This window comes from Barbatula barbatula, assembly GCF_947034865.1.
Source record: "Barbatula barbatula genome assembly, chromosome: 25".
Taxonomy (NCBI): domain Eukaryota; kingdom Metazoa; phylum Chordata; class Actinopteri; order Cypriniformes; family Nemacheilidae; genus Barbatula; species Barbatula barbatula.
The window spans coordinates 17,658,714-17,676,572 of record NC_136788.1 but is presented as its reverse complement, the minus strand read 5'-3'; the positions used below and the strand labels follow the sequence as shown (position 1 = coordinate 17,676,572).

Below are 17,859 nucleotides of genomic sequence, written 5' to 3'. Positions count from 1 at the left end.
CATGCAGAGTGTAAATGGATTTAATAAATCACAAACTTGTTGTTAACGGTTGAAATGTTATTTTGCACATGCCTAAGAGTGATGACAGAAGAAGATATTTGATGCTAGGAAGTTTAAATAACAGGAGTTTACATTGAAATGAGTTGAATGTCCTGAGGACAAAGAGGTTGATGACTTTTACTGCTGTTGACTGACACACACATCCACACTGTTTATATACACACACACACAATATAGTTGAATCATTGGTTTTCAACAGCAGATGTATGCTTGATGAGTCACAAGCCATAGGCGTAGAAATATAAAATTACAGTTAGCTTAATGCTTTGGGGAAAGTTTAGCATTTCGATATCAGAAATCACACAACAATATATTCACCAGAGACCTAGACTGCAGACGTGATGCAAGATCAATCAGACAACATTTAAATGATTACAACTCAATAAAAATACACAAACCCACAATGATCATAGAGGTCACGTTACCGAAAATTCTCCGTTATTGACAGATTATTTTACCAGAGACGGAAAGATCTGAAGGCCATCCGTCATTTTGAGGGCAGTTTGAAATTCCTCTTTATGTCAAGCTGGTAGCATCCAATAATTTCCTTTCATCAGAACAATGATCGCAAGTGACCGGAGGAAATGACGCATGTTTCCCATTCATTACCCATAAACCTGAGGTCAGGAGACTCGGACGCGTGTGGAAACGTCTGATTTGTTTCGCCATAGTTTCAATACGAACTGAAAATCTTTTCACAATAACACAGCGATAAATTTGTTTCTGGATCTGATCCTGCAGGCATCTGTCACTTAATCAGACCGCCGCATTTCCTCTTCAGAGCGCGACAGAGAATCGCGTCATTTCGGCTAAACCTAAACTTTCCGTCAGTGACATGAAGTGAATGAATGAACGATTATAAAACTACTGACCGGACATATGATTAGAGACATTTGTCTGTAATTATTATTTTATGTCTGGCAGCAGAAAAATGTATTATGTGAACGACTTCAACTTTATTGGGTATTCGGTTGTATTTAAACACATTCAGTTCAGAGAGTAAACATGTACATATCGATGATGTCACAAACATGATAATTAGCATTTAACATCACCTTGACGGACAATGGAAAAAGTCTGACGCAATCTCTACATATACATTGTAAAAATGATACAAGTACACACACATTCACAATCATTGATTTATTCATACTGGAGCATCTGTCCCATCATCTGAGAACACACACACACACTGAGATGATGAAGGATTCACTGTGCTTCCTGTGACGTACAACACAACAAGCTGGACCTAACTGGCACGTCACCATAGCAACCATCAGATCTGTGATTAGCAAGAGAAGAGTGTGAAAATGCTCTGACAAACACACACGCACACACATACATGCTCTTTGATGAACATATGACTTACAGAAGCTGTCAGTTTCAAGAAAGGACATGTGCACGTGTGTGTGTGCGGTGTGTGTGTGTGTGTGTGTGTGTGTGTGTGCGTGTGTGTGTGCGTGTGCAAGCGTGTGCGTGTCTGTGTGTTTGTGTGCACATGGAAGTAGGCCGTGTAAAGATAGCAGCTTCAACAGCCTCAATTCTGAGACCTAAAATATCAGAGCAGAGACACAGATCACAGAAGAGAGTAAGACACGCCTCCAGAGAGAGAGACACACAGAGAGAGCTTAAGACAGTTAGAGAAAGAAAGACAGGTGTTACCAGAGTAAGACAAATACAAAGAGAAAGTGTTAAAGATAAGAGAGATACAGTTATTTCATCTGCCTGTCTGTGTGCAAACCCATCTGCTGTGAGAGACAGACTGACCAAAAGAAGAAGCTTGAGAAGCAGAAGGAGCAATGAGAGAGAGAGAGAGAGAGAGAGAGAGCAGCGTTGCCCTGAGATACAGGATGTCGTAACGAGACGAGAGGAGAGAGGGAGCGCTGAACTGTGAGAGGGGAGCTGAGACAGACGGAGCGTGAGACAGAGATTCATGTTTCCAGTGGCTCTAGCTCACAACCCCCCCGCCCGCCCTGAACGGTGGTATCACCCGCACAGATCTGTTATTGTGCTGCAGAGAGAGAGAGAGACGTGTGTGTGTGTGTGTGTGTGTGTGTGTGTGTGGGAGCTGCAGGCGTTTTGTTTTCTTCATCATTCAGGAAACGACAGCGAGTGGAAAACCAACGCTAAAGACAAATCAATCAGACAGAAAAACAGATGTGAGACAGACTCTGTCTTCATCTCTCACCTCAGAGCTGTCTGTGTGCTCTCTCTCTCTCTCTCTCTCTCTCTCCATCCTTTCTGCACCTCTGAGGACGAACCCCCCCACCCCCGGCTGCCAGCACACACAGAGAGAGAGAAGATAAGACTGAGCTTTTATTCATTTCTCCGTCTGCTCCGTTCTTCTTTCGGGAGCGAGCGGCTTGCCCATGTCCGTCAACTCGGAAAAATCTTCTTCTCCGGAAAGGTACCGTGTCTCATCAGTATATGACACGAGTCAGTGTCTTCACACACCTGTCTGGCCATCCTACTGTCATCCATTTTATCCTCCTCCGTCTCTCTTTCTGTATGTATCGTAAGTGTAATGCTGTGTCTTTTTGTGTGTGTGTGTGTGTGTGTGTGTGTGTGTGTGTTGGCCTGATAGAAAATGCAAACAGAAACCTCCACCTGCACCTACAGACAGACAGACAGACAGACAGACAGTGTTGTTTTCATTCTGCATGCTCTTCTATAAAAGCTTGGGAACAAACACAGGTTTGCGTGATATACGAAACCTCCATCTATTGATTTGATGTGGATTGTGAGCTTTGCTTTTGTAAGACATGCGTGTTACATACTGCGATGAATGTCATCTCGGAACGCTTCTTTAGGTCATCAGAGGAGGAATGGGTTCATTGTCATTTCTCTGTGAAGGATATCTGTGGAGTTTTCAGAGAATGTGATGATGCTCAGAATCAACTCCAATTGAATATTTCAGAGTCACGCAGGTCCTGCACAGCATGACTCTTCAGATAAACTAACGGACGAGGGATTTGGCTTTATGGTGTTTTTGTTTTGAATGCGCTGTAAAGATATCTGCCGAAGACTAGGAGATGTAAACAGAAAGATCTAGATACACAGAGTAAGCAGATGGATGGATGGACGGATAAAGACGGAGAATTCTAAAGTAGGTTAAAGCATGTAGATCTCTGATGTTCTTGATGAACCCTAACACTGTTCTGTGCAGTCTAGAGATGTTCAGACGTGTGTGTGTGTGTGTGTGTGTGTGTCAAAATCAACACTAGTCTCCTCAGGAAACACTTGTGTTCTCTTTGTGAAAAAGACAACATTTCATTTACACGCTCAACATTTTTTGGATCTGAAATGAATGTTTTTCAAAAACTAAAGACAAAAACTAAAACCAAAATGATGTTGTGAGAATGACACACTTTTGTAAGAAAGAGAACCTGTAGTTGGGTTAGGTTTGGTTGTGGCTGGATTTCAGAAAAGATCTCTTGTTGAAGCAGACACAGATGATATCAAAACAATATGTCTGACACCGATTGACTGTGTGTTTTTTAGAAGTGAGAGGGTTGTGCAGTGATCTCCACATATGGATAGAAACTTTCTTTTTCCTCCACGTGACGTCCTGTTGTATTGTGAATAGGTTTGAAAGGAAATATCACACGTGCAGCATCTCGGCCAATGCCTTCACGTTTATCTAGAAAACCGTTTTATCGTGCTTAGGTGGTGAGCCATCTGAATCCAACAGCAAGACCCTAACTCAAGTCTAATGCCTTGAGAGTGACCTTTGACCCCCAGCTTTTGCGTTCTTCTACTGTTTCTCCATCACGTTCTGTCACGATGAGCAGCAGATGGTACAGTATGCAGTCTTGATGGCAGGCTTTGGGTTTGGAATTTTACATAAAGGATCTGCCTTTGGCCTCTAGCAAAGCAGCTGAACCTTTCTTTAGCAATCTACAAGAAACAGCTAAAAACTGGCCTGCGACACCCAATAATACTAACATTCATTTCTATATGTAAGTTCTGTAAGTTCTTTATAAAAGTAGACGTGTGTAGCTCAGTGTACTGGGTCTTTAGTCTACTTGCACAATATTGGCCTTTCATTGTAAATGTAAATAAACTGCTTTTGTTCTTTTTTACAATAATATTGTATTTAAATGTTTAAAGAGTAGCTAATCATGTCAGACAGACAGAAAGATATTGAAGTGTGTGTGTGTGTGTTTGCATGAGTGCAATTGTTGAGCTGGTGTGAATTGATCATGAGATTCTTGGCATCCTTCTCATTCTTTGAGTGAGCCACAGAGCTCTTTTAGAGCGTGTCAGAGAGACAGAGAGAGAGAGAGAGAGAGTAAAGCAGGAGTGTTCGAGATGCAGAAGGAAACACAGACAGGAGGTTTTTAAATCTTCGTCGTCATGATGAATGTGAGTTACTCAGAAGGGAGCAGAACATTTGGTTTAGCCCTTAGTTCTCTGAGACTGCGACACAGAGCCACACGCAGGTGAGAGAAAGAGTGTGTTTGTGTGTTTGTGTGTGTGTGTGTGTGTTTGTGTGTTTGTGTGTGTGTGTGTGTGTGTGTGTGTGTGTGTGTGTGTGTGTGTGTGTGTGTGTGTGTGCGGGGGTTGTTTGAGAGAACCAAATGTTTCCACAAACAGAGTAATAGAAGTCATTTTTTACTTTATGGGGACATTGTTTGGTCCTCATGATAAAAGAGAGTTTTTAACTCAAACTCGATGATATTTTTTGAAAATGTAAACTAGTGGAAAGGTTTGTGTGATGGTTTAGTTTTGTTGTGTGACATGAAACATGAAAACCCAAGGATCAGGGGGACTTTATGAATTCTCAACACAGAATGTAACGCCCAGGTTATGAATGTCTGTGAGTGGTGTGATGTGTGTGTGTAAATGACTTGAGCTGATACAGATAAACATCTAACCTCTCAGATTTACAGAAGATGAAATGTATGTTTCGTGTGGAGACGGTCATCCAGCTTTCTTGTGTGGATGCCGGCAAAAGTGTTCTAGTAAAACACCTTAATAAGAAGAATTTGTAAGAAATTGTTATAGACTGTAATACGTTCATTGTTTTCCTGTTTTATTGTGTCTTTATTTCTAGACATCTGATGATTTGAGTGATGTGGAAGGTGATATAAACAGTAGCTGCAGTCTGAGAGTCATTCATAGCCAAATGTCTAAAGATCGTTTTTTAACTCAGGAAATATTTTAATTATTGAATTAAACATTTAAAAGTTACAAGTAAAAATTTTCCTATTTTTTGTGATTTAATGTAAAGCTGCTTTGATACAAAAAAAGTTTAAGACATGTGCGTAATGTAACATCACGTTTAAGCTCGTGTACATGAAAAGTTTTCGAGTTAACCTTCAAACCTTTCTGGTATATTTTTTATTAAACAAACAAATGATAGATGTTCTTCCAGAGCAACCCAGAGAAGTGTTCTGAACAGCCACGAGTGGAACAGAACTCAAGACAGAAAGCATTCAGACAGCAGTCTGATTCACACAATGTGATTTTGTTCCTATAATTCACACATTCATAAATACTCGATCTACATCAGTAATTTAAGTGAATGATCACGACAGAAAGACAGAACTGTGCTGGATTTCAACTGTGAGCAGCTGAAGAAGTTTAACAGAGGAAATTAATTATTATTTATCGGCTATTATATATCGTCCTAAATTTTTATTATCGGCCGATACAGATATGAGCGATAATTTATCGTGCATTCTTAATGTTTATATTCATAAGACGGGAATAAGTCTACAAAACATCTCTTATACTGTATTACTCCTGAAATACTGATCTTGAAATGTATTTTAAACACGAAAACACAAAATATCAAACATTCTTAAATTGATTCAATTTATATTTATCTGTGTGGTATTTTAATTTCTTCACTTATGATTATATAACCCATACTTATAAATGTTCATGTTTTACTGTTATACATACATTCCGTTTGTATTTTGACATGGTTACGTTTCACCACACACCAAACATACGAATGTTTCATGAATAACTCATGAGCGTCGTCGCAAGATGATTTCTACGGATCTGATCTCTCTCTCTCTCTCGTATCTGTGACAGATTTATATTTCAAGCGAGTGCCGTGTGTATCAGCAATTCAACGTTCTACTTTTACTAACCCACATCACAAATGAAAAGTCTTCATGTTTCTGCTAGAAGGTCCCTACAGCTCGTGTGTGTGTGTGTAGACTTCTGTGTCTAGTTTCTATGGCAACAGGATGAAGGTGATCTTTGTGCTGCTGTGACTGACTGCAGCCATATTCACTAGTGTGTGTTTGTGTGTGTGCGTGTGTGTGTTTGTGACCGTTCTCGTAGGCCCGACACACAGAAGGTTCCCTCAGCGCCCCCCCCTCCTCCTCCTCCTCCTCCCCCCCCACCCGAGCCTGTGGTCCCCCCAGAACCTGACGAGGAGATTTTGGGCTCTGATGACGAGGAGCAGGAGGACCCAGCGGACTACTGCAAAGGTACCGCACATCTCTCGCTGAAAGTCAATATAATATGAAGCTGTGAGGTTTATCAGTGTGGGCAGAGCTCACCATCATTGCACAAAAACAAAGTTACCCACAGAAAACCTGCCACTGTTGTTGTTGCAGAGATTTCTCAGTAAGGACACATTCACGTGATGTCAAGCTTGCTTAAGTTTACTCACATCCTTCATTATCCATCCCATTGGAGACTACAAAAGTATCATGTGATCCTTTACATTCATATAGATTATGTACTAGGGCTTTCAGAAAATGAGATTTTCACTACACTACACGCTTATTATGGAAAATATGTTGATTCCTCTTCTGATTATTTTGTGTTCTTGTTTGGTCAATAAATTAAACTCAAAATCTGAATGAAGGAAAACAGTTTTAAGACAACAAAATTATTGACAATAATATAATATGTATGTGGGTTAAGGTGTTGTCACGGAATCTTGTTTTCAAGATGTCATACATGAATTTCTTAAATAAAAACAAATTCTTTTAGAACAAGGCAAGACATGTTAAAAGGCATTCATTTCAAAACCTTTACTGACAGTTTATCACAATTTTGAACTTTTTAGCTTTTTACAAAATAAGGCCTTTAAAATTGTCATTACTGAAACCATTTAAGAACATATTTTCCTAAAAAAAGATGTAATACTTTAATAGAAAATGATACATCTATCATTTTACAATGCAGAGAACTACCTGTATCGGTAAAGAGAATGGAAAAAGCCATTTGAAAGGTACTAGTAGATGTGTTTCTTCATTTTTATTATACATGAATGTTCTGTCAATCTTATTTACTTTTTTATGTCATTATGGAACAACTCGAAGAACATCCGACTGTTTTTTCTGAAATGTTTAAATTTTAAGAATGCACTCAGACAAATTGGGACGGGTTACAGCAATGAGAATTTCAGCAGAAAAGCAATAAAATACAGAAATAATTCATTCCTATGTCAAAAGTGTTTTGTCCAAGGTAAAGAGCACAATAATCTTTATTAGGATTTTTATGTGTTACTGAATTGCATGCTTTATAATTCAAATCTTTACTGCCATGATGTTTAAATTGTTTCGAGAGAATGACCCATTAACACCAAGCAAAACCTCCATGCTGAGTTCACACTTTGGACTCTATCATACACCCTGCGCAGTTTCGAGGTGTGTTCAGGCACATTATTGGCGCGTTGCATTTTTGAGGAACTGACCGACTGAAACTTGCTCTGAAGTCAATGCCACAATATTGGGTTATTTAAAGAGCATGTTAGTAATATGCGCCTATAGAATGAGCGTGCATTCTGCTTACTACACACAGAGGAACGCGCAGCAGCACACAAAGATGCCAAATATTACAAAAGAAAGAATAACAATATAAAAATTATTGTGTACATGAAGATAAAAATCCGACTTGTCCTTGTGGCCTGCTCGTGCGCTTTAACCTCTTGCTAGTGAAGTGTTCGGTTTTTCCACTTGCACAATCCACCGTGTTAATAGCGAATCTGTCATGACTCGAATGCAGCTGGCTCTTAAAGGGAATGGGAGATGAGGCTGTGATTGGTCTACTGCACATTACACCCAAGAAACACCCACGAATGATTAAAAGACAATAGGGACAACACCTTTAGATCATATGAAGGGCGCGAAGACCATTTTACTAGTCGATAAACTAGCAAAAATCGGGCCCCAAATCTCTGGATGACATAATAAAAACCAAATTGTTGAAAGATATATTATGGATGATCAGCACCTCATTTCCTCGTTGTCCAGTATGAATTGGGTTCTTACAGCCTGTATTGTGTGATATTCCAGACGTGAGGGTACACACCACTGCATGTGCGCGAGGTGTTTTTGAATCTGATTCAAGCATTTACGTGCTCTAGTTTGTGCTCTTGTTCAGTTCAGTTCGGTCTAGATGATGTTGGGTTAGTATGGTTTAAGGGTTTTGTTGTTCTGCAGGTGGATATCATCCGGTGAAGATTGGAGATCTTTTTAATGGAAGATACCATGTGATCCGCAAACTGGGCTGGGGTCATTTTTCCACCGTGTGGTTGTGCTGGGATATTCAGTGAGTAACCATGACGACAGCATACAAGACGACACCTCGATACACACTCGATACCCACAAACACTGACTGCATATGATAGCAGCGGGTGTCAGTGTCACAGGCTAGAGTTGCACACACACACACACACACACATCTGCGATAGACGGACAGAATTGTTTATGAGTGTGTGTGTGCAGTTTTATCCACAGGCTGTTGTGTTATATTTGCCATGTGGGTCAGTAGAAAGCCAAAAAGCCCATATGGACACACACACAGTGTCACACCGTTGTGTGTGTGTGTTCATATGTGATATGAATGTGTTTGTTGATCTGTGTGCGTGTGTTACAGAGGGAAGCGTTTTGTTGCTATGAAGGTTGTGAAGAGTGCACAACACTACACAGAGACAGCCCTGGATGAAATCAAACTCCTCAGATGTGTGAGTATTTATCCAACCGATGGGTTATTTCTCTGTCAAACACTGAGCACTTCGAGTTTTCATTAGTTATTAGCACATCACGAGTACACCTCGCTCTCTGTGTCTCTCAGGTGCGTGAGACAGATCCTGATGACCCTAATAAGGACATGGTTGTTCAGCTCATAGATGACTTCAAGATCTCAGGAGTGAACGGGATTCATATCCTTACAGTGTGTGTGTGTGTGTGTGTGTGTCTGCAGAAAGGAGCTGAGATCAGCATCATTGTTTGTATCAATCAGTGATAAAATGTTTCACCATGTTTCTGTAAAAATGCAGAAGGGTTTCTGTGAGAGGTTGGGTTAGACTTCACTATACCGTTTGTACATTATATACATTTAGAATGGTTTCTATGGAAATTCCTCATAACCCATGCTGTAAATCTTTTACAAGCAGCTTGTCTTCATAAGTCATTTTACTATTTTACGTTTTTAAATTCACATTATTTTCGATTCATTAATTGAAACCAAAGAAACTTAAGTTTCAACCTATTTTTATAAGGCTTAGAGTTAGGTTAACCCACTTGACAAAATGTAAAATAAAATGACTTGCAAAGCTCAGGGTTTACAGCGTGGAAAGCAAACGTGTGTGTGTGTGCGTGCGTGCATGGGTGTGTTTGTGTGTGTGGATATGCGTGCGTGCATGGGTGCGTGCGTGTGTGTGGATATACGTGCGTGCATGGGTTTGTTAGTGTGTGTGGATATGCGTGCATGCATGGGTGCGTGCGTGTGTGGATATACGTGCGTGCATGGGTGTATTTGTGTGTGTGGATATGCGTGCGTGCATGGGTGCGTGCGTGTGTGTGGATATGCGTGCGTGCATGGGTGCGTGCGTGTGTGTGGATATGCGTGCGTGCATGGGTGCGTGCGTGTGGATATGCCTGCGTGCATGGGTGCGTGCGTGTGTGTGGATGTACGTGCGTGCATGGGTGTGTTTGTGTGTGTGGATATGCGTGCGTGCATGGGTGCGTGCGTGTGTGTTGATTTACGTGTGTGCATGGTTGTGTTTGTGTGTGTGGATATGCGTGCGTGCATGGGTGTGTTTGTGTGTGTGGATATGCGTGCATGCATGGGTGCGTGCGTGTGTGTGGATATACGTGCGTGCATGGGTGTATTTGTGTGTGTGGATATGCGTGCGTGCATGGGTGCGTGCGTGTGTGTGGATATGCGTGCGTGCATGGGTGCGTGCGTGTGTGTGGATATGCGTGCGTGCATGGGTGCGTGCGTGTGGATATGCCTGCGTGCATGGGTGCGTGCGTGTGTGTGGATGTACGTGCGTGCATGGGTGTGTTTGTGTGTGTGGATATGCGTGCGTGCATGGGTGCGTGCGTGTGTGTGGATTTACGTGTGTGCATGGTTGTGTTTGTGTGTGTGGATATGCGTGCGTGCATGGGTGTGTTTGTGTGTGTGGATACGCGTGCGTGCATGGGTGCGTGTGGATATGCGTGCGTGCATGGGTGCGTGCGTGTGTGTGGATATGTGTGCGTGCATGGGTGGGTGCGTGTGGATATGCGTGTGTGCATGGGTGTGTTTGTGTGTGTGGATATGCGTGCGTGCATGGGTGTGTGCATGCGTGTGTGTGGATATGCGTGCGTGCATGGGTGTGGTTGTGTGTGTGGATATGCGTGCGTGCATGGGTGCGTGCGTGTGTGTTGGTATGCGTGCGTGTGTGTGTGTGTCATATGTTTCCTTGACTCTGTCTGTCAGATGTGTGTATGGTGTTTGAAGTACTTGGTCATCATTTACTCAAGTGGATTATAAAGTCTAATTATCAGGGTTTGCCGTTATCATGCGTCAAGAGTATCATCAGACAGGTAAACACACACACACACACACACACACACACAGACACACATTAGACTTCTCCGGGGAAGCAGGACTTTTAACCAATGGGATTTCACTGTGGGAGGAGCTAAAAGCAAGATGCTTCACAGAAAAGCGAGAAGGCATGTGTGTCTTGTTTAATGTTTAATGTGTGTTGGGATTTAGATGTAATCAATTATTAAATGTCTCATTTCTTCACGTGTGAATGATAATAATAAAAGAGGTTTTGATGTCAGGTTCTGCAGGGGTTGGATTATCTGCACAGTAAATGTAAGATCATCCACACAGACATTAAACCAGAGAATATTCTCATGTGCGTGGACGATACCTTCATTCGGAGGATGGCCGTGGAGGCCACAGAGTGGCAGAAAGCAGGAGCGCCACCTCCGTCTGGATCTGCCGGTAATTCTTTTGTATTTCAACTCTCTCGTGTGCTGCTGCTGATGTGAACCAAATGTCATTCTGAACGATGTCTCTGGGCCGTGTGTGCCATAAGTTTACATTTGCGTGCGTCTCTGGTTGTCAAAAATGAAACTTTAGTGAAGAAAGACAGAATCCTGAACTGCTGCAGCGATCATCCGTTTAGTTTGTTTGAGCTGCAGACGCCTCATATTTCTGGATGTATTTTACACAGAATGTTCATGTCTGTGTCGGCTGGTTGGGGTCAGTGAAGTCAGCGGTCACTGCTCGTTGGTGTTTCTGAGAAAACCTAAAACACATATGGATGGGTCAGAGGCTCCTTGTGCTAATGTTCTGTTCAGTTTTTTCACAACACACACACTCAAAAAAACTCACCTCTTCTGACAGACCTTATGACTTTATAATAACATCTTAATTACATATTTGAAGAGTTTGGTCCCAAAACGAGATAACTCAATTTTGTTCTAAATCATGTTTTTTATTGTGCATGCCAATTAATATCATTCAATCTGCAGTTGGTTTGTTTTAATTTATATTACATTAATGTTCATAGTATATAGTCATCTGTATATATTGTTCATAGTATATACCTACTGTCATATTTTCATAGAACATTCCTACTGCAAAATATTTTTATAATCCATGCCCACTGTATTATATTCTCTCATATTGTATTCTGTATTTATTCTAACTGTATATCCTGCACTTGCTAACTGCACTTCTGGTTAGACCTAAACTACATTTCGTTACACTGTACTTGTATATGTGTAATGACAATAAAGTTGAATCTAATCTTAATTTGAGCCATAATAACAATACAAATACAGCTTACTAGCACAATAAAACATAATAAAAACATGTTAACATTATAAAAACATGTCTACAAAAGGAACCAAAACTCTTTATATATATATATATATATATATATAATATCTACAGTGTGGATATTTAAATTCTCTGTGTGTTGGCTTATACTATCTGAACATTGTATTACAAATTAAGGGTAACTTGGACTTCTCATAATTCTTGCTTGTTGTTGCTTTAGATAAACGTGTGGGCTAAATGAATATATAGATATATATCTTTGTGTTTATTTGCAGTCAGCACAGCTCCTCAACTCAAACAGGTGAGTGACATCTACAGTACTCTATATAGTGATTTACACAGATGTTAAACCCATGAAATCCAGTTCAGATCAGATTTCCTCTTTTATAGTGAACACGCACATGTGTGTGTGTGTGTGTGTGTGTGTGTGTCCGTCAGGTGGGAAAGATCTCCAGAAATAAAAAGAAGAAGTTGAAGAAGAAGCAGAAGCGTCAGGCGGAGCTCCTGGAGAGACGGATGCTGGAGATAGAAGCTCTAGAGCGGGAGGCAGAGAAACAGAAAGCTCCAAACCCCGCCCTGGCGCTGGGGGACAGTGAGGATGATGAAGATGATGAAGAAGATGCTGACGAGGTAGAGCAAGTGGAAGCACAGAAAGAGCGGCCTGTCAGACTCACCAACCACACATGTGAGTTCTTCTTCTCGTCTTTCTATTAGCAGAAAGGATTCAAAAATATCAATCAAGTGGTCCAGTACAAACTCTGTCTGTCGGTGTTTGTCAGGTGCTGAGGCGGATCATCAGGATGTCCAGGAGAATGAAGACGACTGTGACATCCCCCCCTCTGAAGACTGTGAAAGTGAAGAAGCATCACACGCAGTAGAGACACACGCAGACGCTCCACCTGAAGAGCAGCAGGTTCCAGAGAAACAGCACGAGGCGGAAAAGCCCAAAGAATCAATAGAGCCAGATGAAAAGGAAGAAACGAGAGAGGAAGAGGAAACGGATGAAGAGGAGTCCACAGCCTCACAGAAGTCAGAGCCCGAGCTGAACACGCCGCAGAGGCCGAAAGAGCAGGAACCAGAAGAAGAAAAAGAGACGAAAGAGATAAAAGACGAAGAGGAGCATGAACATGAAGAAGTAGAAGAAGAAGAAGATGACGATGATGATGATGAGGAGGAGGAGGAGGAAGAGGAGGAGGAGGAGGCAGAAGATGAAGGTCAGGACCATTCCAGCAAGGATCGTGACGACGCCTCCAAAATCAATGGTCACATGATCACGGGTAAGCAGGAAACGGATCGTCGGTCATATCCTGCGCGGCCGCCCGTGTGTTTGTCATCACCCTTGCCCTGCCCGCTGGTGGAATCTGAGATCAGCACGACCGACCGCGACGCTTCTGACGCATCGTATGAACTTTTTAATGGAGAAAAGACCAGACTCACCAACGGCTCGCGACACCGCGGCACCACGCCACGCTTCCCCGAGCTGCCCCTGGATCCTCAACCGAACGATTGTGAGCGAGATGAAGCTCAGGCCCTCACCGTCACTTCTGACCGCAGCCGAACCGTATCGTCATCGAGTACAGGAGAGACGCCCAAAGGTCAACACACGCACCTTTACTGTTCACTATTGTTTAACACACACATTTTATACTCTACATTTGTAAAGAAATGATTTATAAGCTCTTTTCATCATCTGTGTGGACGTTTAGTTTATCAGGACCACACACACACACACACACACATCTGTGTTTGTGTCTTGCTCTTTTCAGCGAGGCTCCGATCGGCCGATCTGCTGGTGAATCCTTTAGATCCACGAAACGCAGACATCCTGCGAGTTAAAATCGCTGATCTTGGCAATGCATGTTGGGTGGTAAGAGGATGACACACACAACACTAGTATGTAATACTCCACAAAACACCACGTGACATCACCAAGTCATTGTTGATTTGCAGCACAAACACTTCACAGAGGACATCCAGACCCGTCAGTATCGTTCGGTGGAGGTTCTGATCGGAGCGGGTTACAGCACACCTGCTGATATCTGGAGCACCGCCTGCATGGTGAGGCCCGGGAACATTAGATAGAAACATTTACTATTTACTGTACAGTAAACAGAAGGAAAGTTAAAGTGTTGCGTAGCTCAGCTGGAAGAACACATGCTGATCAAGTGAACACGTCTGTTGTATGTGTCAATGTCATATATGGAAACATTGGAAAGTGTTCTATCAGAATCTGATCTTCTGTTTTCTCCTGTAGGCGTTTGAGTTGGCAACAGGTGACTATCTGTTTGAACCTCACTCGGGTGAAGATTACTCTCGTGATGAAGGTGAGATGTCAGTAGTACACAAACTATCTGAATGTAAATACTGTGCACTGTATATGTGAGTGATCTGAATGCCCTTGATTTGACCTTTCAAAAGACAGACTTTGTGTTTGGGACAGGGTGCTAAACTATACACAAACATACGCTGCCATTGTCCAGTCAAGTGTTTCTGAGTGCCGTGTGTGTTATTTACACATGTGTCTATGTCAGAAAGGTTGAGACGGCAACAGCAGCTTGTTTGTGAAGAAAACTCAAACTTCTCTTTCTTCTTCTTCCGCCTCTCTTTTTCTCTTCTACCTTCATGACCTCTCTCTCTCTCTCTCTCTCTCTCTCTTTCTGCTGTAGATCATATTGCTCACATCATAGAGCTTCTTGGCTGTATTCCTCGACACTTTGCTCTTTCTGGAAAATATTCTCGAGAGTTCTTCAATCGGAGAGGTAGTGCTAGTGACACGGGGCTGGACGGATGGAAACGCTGTGTCACACACACACAAACGCACACACAGACAGAATCTTTCAGTTATTGAATCAAATTCAAGTGTCCTTCTGAATCGGGCTGCTGTGATCCTGAACAACTCTAATCTGTGTGTGACTGTCATGGTGTCGCCGTCCGTCTGTCCCCCTTCACGTCTGCATGAATAACTGATGTTGTGTACGTGTATGTGTGTGTGTGTGTGTGTGTGTGTGCGTGGTGATCAGACCACATCGCTCTGATCTGGGAGTTACTGGGAAAAATTCCTCAAAAGATCATTGAAGCAGGAAAATACAGCCGTGATTTCTTCTCTAAGAAAGGTACTGTACCCGTAACCCTTATCCTCAGCAGATATACGCCTCAAAAGATCAAAACCGTTCCTGCCGGTGATGTTCTGGTCACAGATAATGCTTCATGTTTTCCTTCGGTTCGGTAAACGTGATGCTATGAGTATCAATCTGATTTCAGTTAAACATGAACCTTATTCAAATAAAGCATTAAACCATCATAGCGCTGTGTGTGTGTGTGTGTGTGTGTGTGTGTGTGCGTACATGCGTGTTTGTGTGTTTGTGTATATGTATTGTTCGGGACAAAAACAGCAAAGATTGATACAAATCACTGAATTACGTCAACGGTCATATTACTGTATCATGTCATCTTAATTTGGAGCTTTTGAACATAATAGAAACTCTGTAGTTTTCACTACAAGTGTGTTGACCCGCAATTTATTTTCATTTACATCATATAATCATTCTTGAAAGCACATTTACATATTTTATATAGGAATTATCAAACTGAAGTGTGGTACAGTGTGAAGTGTTCTCTCTCTGTGTGTGCGTGTGCAGGTGAGCTGAGGCACATCACCAAACTCAAGCCGTGGTCTCTGTTTGACGTGCTGTTGGAGAAGTACGGTTGGTTGGCCGAGGACGCCGGTCACTTCACGCATTTCCTCCTGCCCATGCTGGAGATGGTTCCAGAGAAACGCGCCTCGGCTTCCGAATGCCTCAACCACCCCTGGCTTAACTCGTAGCGATTCTCTCGGACTCACGGACGCCTCCCTGTGGATGTGTCCTGAACTGAAGTCTGTTGTCCACTGGGGGAGGAAGGACAGAAGAGGGAGGGGCTGTGAGAGCGTCACGGGTGGGCTCACTGTATATGTCCTCGTTCCACAGAACACTGAAGCGACAGGAGTGTGAAAGATAAGGTCATCATTTCATTGGTTCGTTTGGACGCTTGTGTTTTCTGGAAAGATGTTAAATGAAATGAAGGTGTGACTTGGTTTGGGGTTTGTAACATACAAACCTGTCATGAAACATTCTCTTCGAATAGTCTAGATTTGATGCTGTCAAACGTTTGGTAATACAAGATCATCTATAGACCCGTTTGATCATTTATTTAATCTGAAATGTCTCTGACTGACACGACCATGAATTATGATCAGCTGTGTGCGTGTTTGCGAGTTGTTGTTTGTCCAATCACTGACATGCGAGAAGCCCACCTGAGTCCCTTGGAATGCAGCTCCGCCCCTTTCGCTAGCCCCACCCCAATCAGCAAAGGTGAAATCATGGAAGGTTCTTCGACAGACCTGTTTACAAACCTCCGCACAAACGACAACAGCTGCGTCTGAATATCTACAGCAAAACTTTCAATGCAAAACTCTTTTTCTGCTGCTCGCTGTGGTAGAAGACTCTGACAGCTTCAGATCATGTGCGGGGTTTGGTTTGGTTTGGTTTGGTTTGTAGCTCCAACGATCCGTCCGATTCAACATTCCTGATTCTACAGAAGTGATCCGTCACTGACACGCTCACAATGATCTGCACTTTCTGACAGGACGGCCGCTTCTTGTGTTTGTTCAGGAAAAAACTGTCCAAAAACTCTCAACTGCTTGAGCGCAAGAGCATGATGTTCAGTCGTCGCCATAGCGACCGCTGCAGGTGGACTGAATGTTCAAAACACATCATCGACATCACAGTTAGTCCAGTTGCCTATTTTCGCAATAAAAATAAAAGTAGACGGTGAAATATTTTTAAAAATATTTACATTCATTAAAAAAGAAAACAAACATTCTATGATGTTGTGACAGTGGCAAAGTTTTAGTTGTGATACAGTGATAGTGTTTCGTCTATTTAAAGGTGTTTTATTTCTTTGGTGATTTTGATTTATTTATTATTATTTACTTCACCTCTGTCCCTAGAAAATATCGGTTAGTGCTGCTCTGTTACACTGACAAATCTGATCAAACATTTTTGCAATAATAGTGATTTATGACGATGATTTTTTTGCACAGAAAGCTCTGGATTTGTCTCATGCAGACTGTTCTTCCCAGCGTCAACACCACTGCGTCTCATCAAAAGATTTAATAAAGTTTTAAATGAATGGATCGCATTCACTCAACATTTCTACTGTTCTGATTGTGTATTTGTCTTCAGCAGCATTTATATTATTTAGGATTTTAAACCAAACACGTACATAATAGTACATGAGGTGAAACCTGTTAAGTTCATTAGAAAACGTCCCACAAACTGACATGATTTTCAATGCATAGGGTTAGGATATTAATATTTGGCTGTATACTGTCACACAAAGAACAGACACAATTGTGTCCATCACAACTAAACCAAAAGTCAACACTTGTTCTTTTACATTTTACTACCCTAAATTATGTTAGAATCTCATTTGACAGAAAACACGCCCTGTCCAAAGAAATCACTGGTGAAATAATAATAATAATATGCAGCTGTAATATTAAACTTGATTTTGGGTACAAATAATTTCTCAACACAGGACAACAAGATGAAGTCTAACCTGAAATTTTTGAACGATCAACACACAAATATTCAGAGAGCTCACCCGGTGTGATCTGAAGGATGAGATATGTTTGGTTACTGACATTCTTACAAAAACTTCCTTTGTGTTTATCAGAACAATGAAATGTATAAAGGTTAGGAACAATCTGAGGGTGA

At 41.8% G+C, this 17,859-nt stretch overlaps 1 protein-coding gene across 1 annotated transcript; it reads left to right on the top strand.

Annotated features, from left to right (window-relative positions):
- The first annotated feature begins 2,215 nt into the window (after positions 1 to 2,215).
- srpk2 (SRSF protein kinase 2) lies at positions 2,216 to 17,288 on the top strand. Its single transcript, XM_079450468.1, has 15 exons — positions 2,216 to 2,467; positions 6,361 to 6,509; positions 8,475 to 8,583; positions 8,912 to 8,999; positions 9,110 to 9,212; positions 10,742 to 10,848; positions 11,095 to 11,260; positions 12,379 to 12,404; positions 12,542 to 12,788; positions 12,883 to 13,698; positions 13,870 to 13,970; positions 14,054 to 14,161; positions 14,358 to 14,427; positions 14,770 to 14,862; positions 15,742 to 17,288. The coding sequence occupies exons 1-15, from the start codon at positions 2,430 to 2,432 to the stop codon at positions 15,924 to 15,926; spliced, it is 2,406 nt and encodes an 801-aa protein (XP_079306594.1). The 5' UTR covers positions 2,216 to 2,429; the 3' UTR covers positions 15,927 to 17,288.
- Positions 17,289 to 17,859: the final 571 nt, after the last annotated feature.

Bases quoted from the DNA above. Each gene is read 5' to 3' on its own strand.
- srpk2 (XM_079450468.1), top strand. From the start codon at position 2,430: ATGTCCGTCAACTCGGAAAAATCTTCTTCTCCGGAAAG. The intron at 11,261-12,378 runs GTAATTCTTTTG...GTTTATTTGCAG, and splicing joins ACCTCCGTCTGGATCTGCCG to TCAGCACAGCTCCTCAACTC. The intron at 13,971-14,053 runs GTAAGAGGATGA...GTTGATTTGCAG, and splicing joins TTGGCAATGCATGTTGGGTG to CACAAACACTTCACAGAGGA.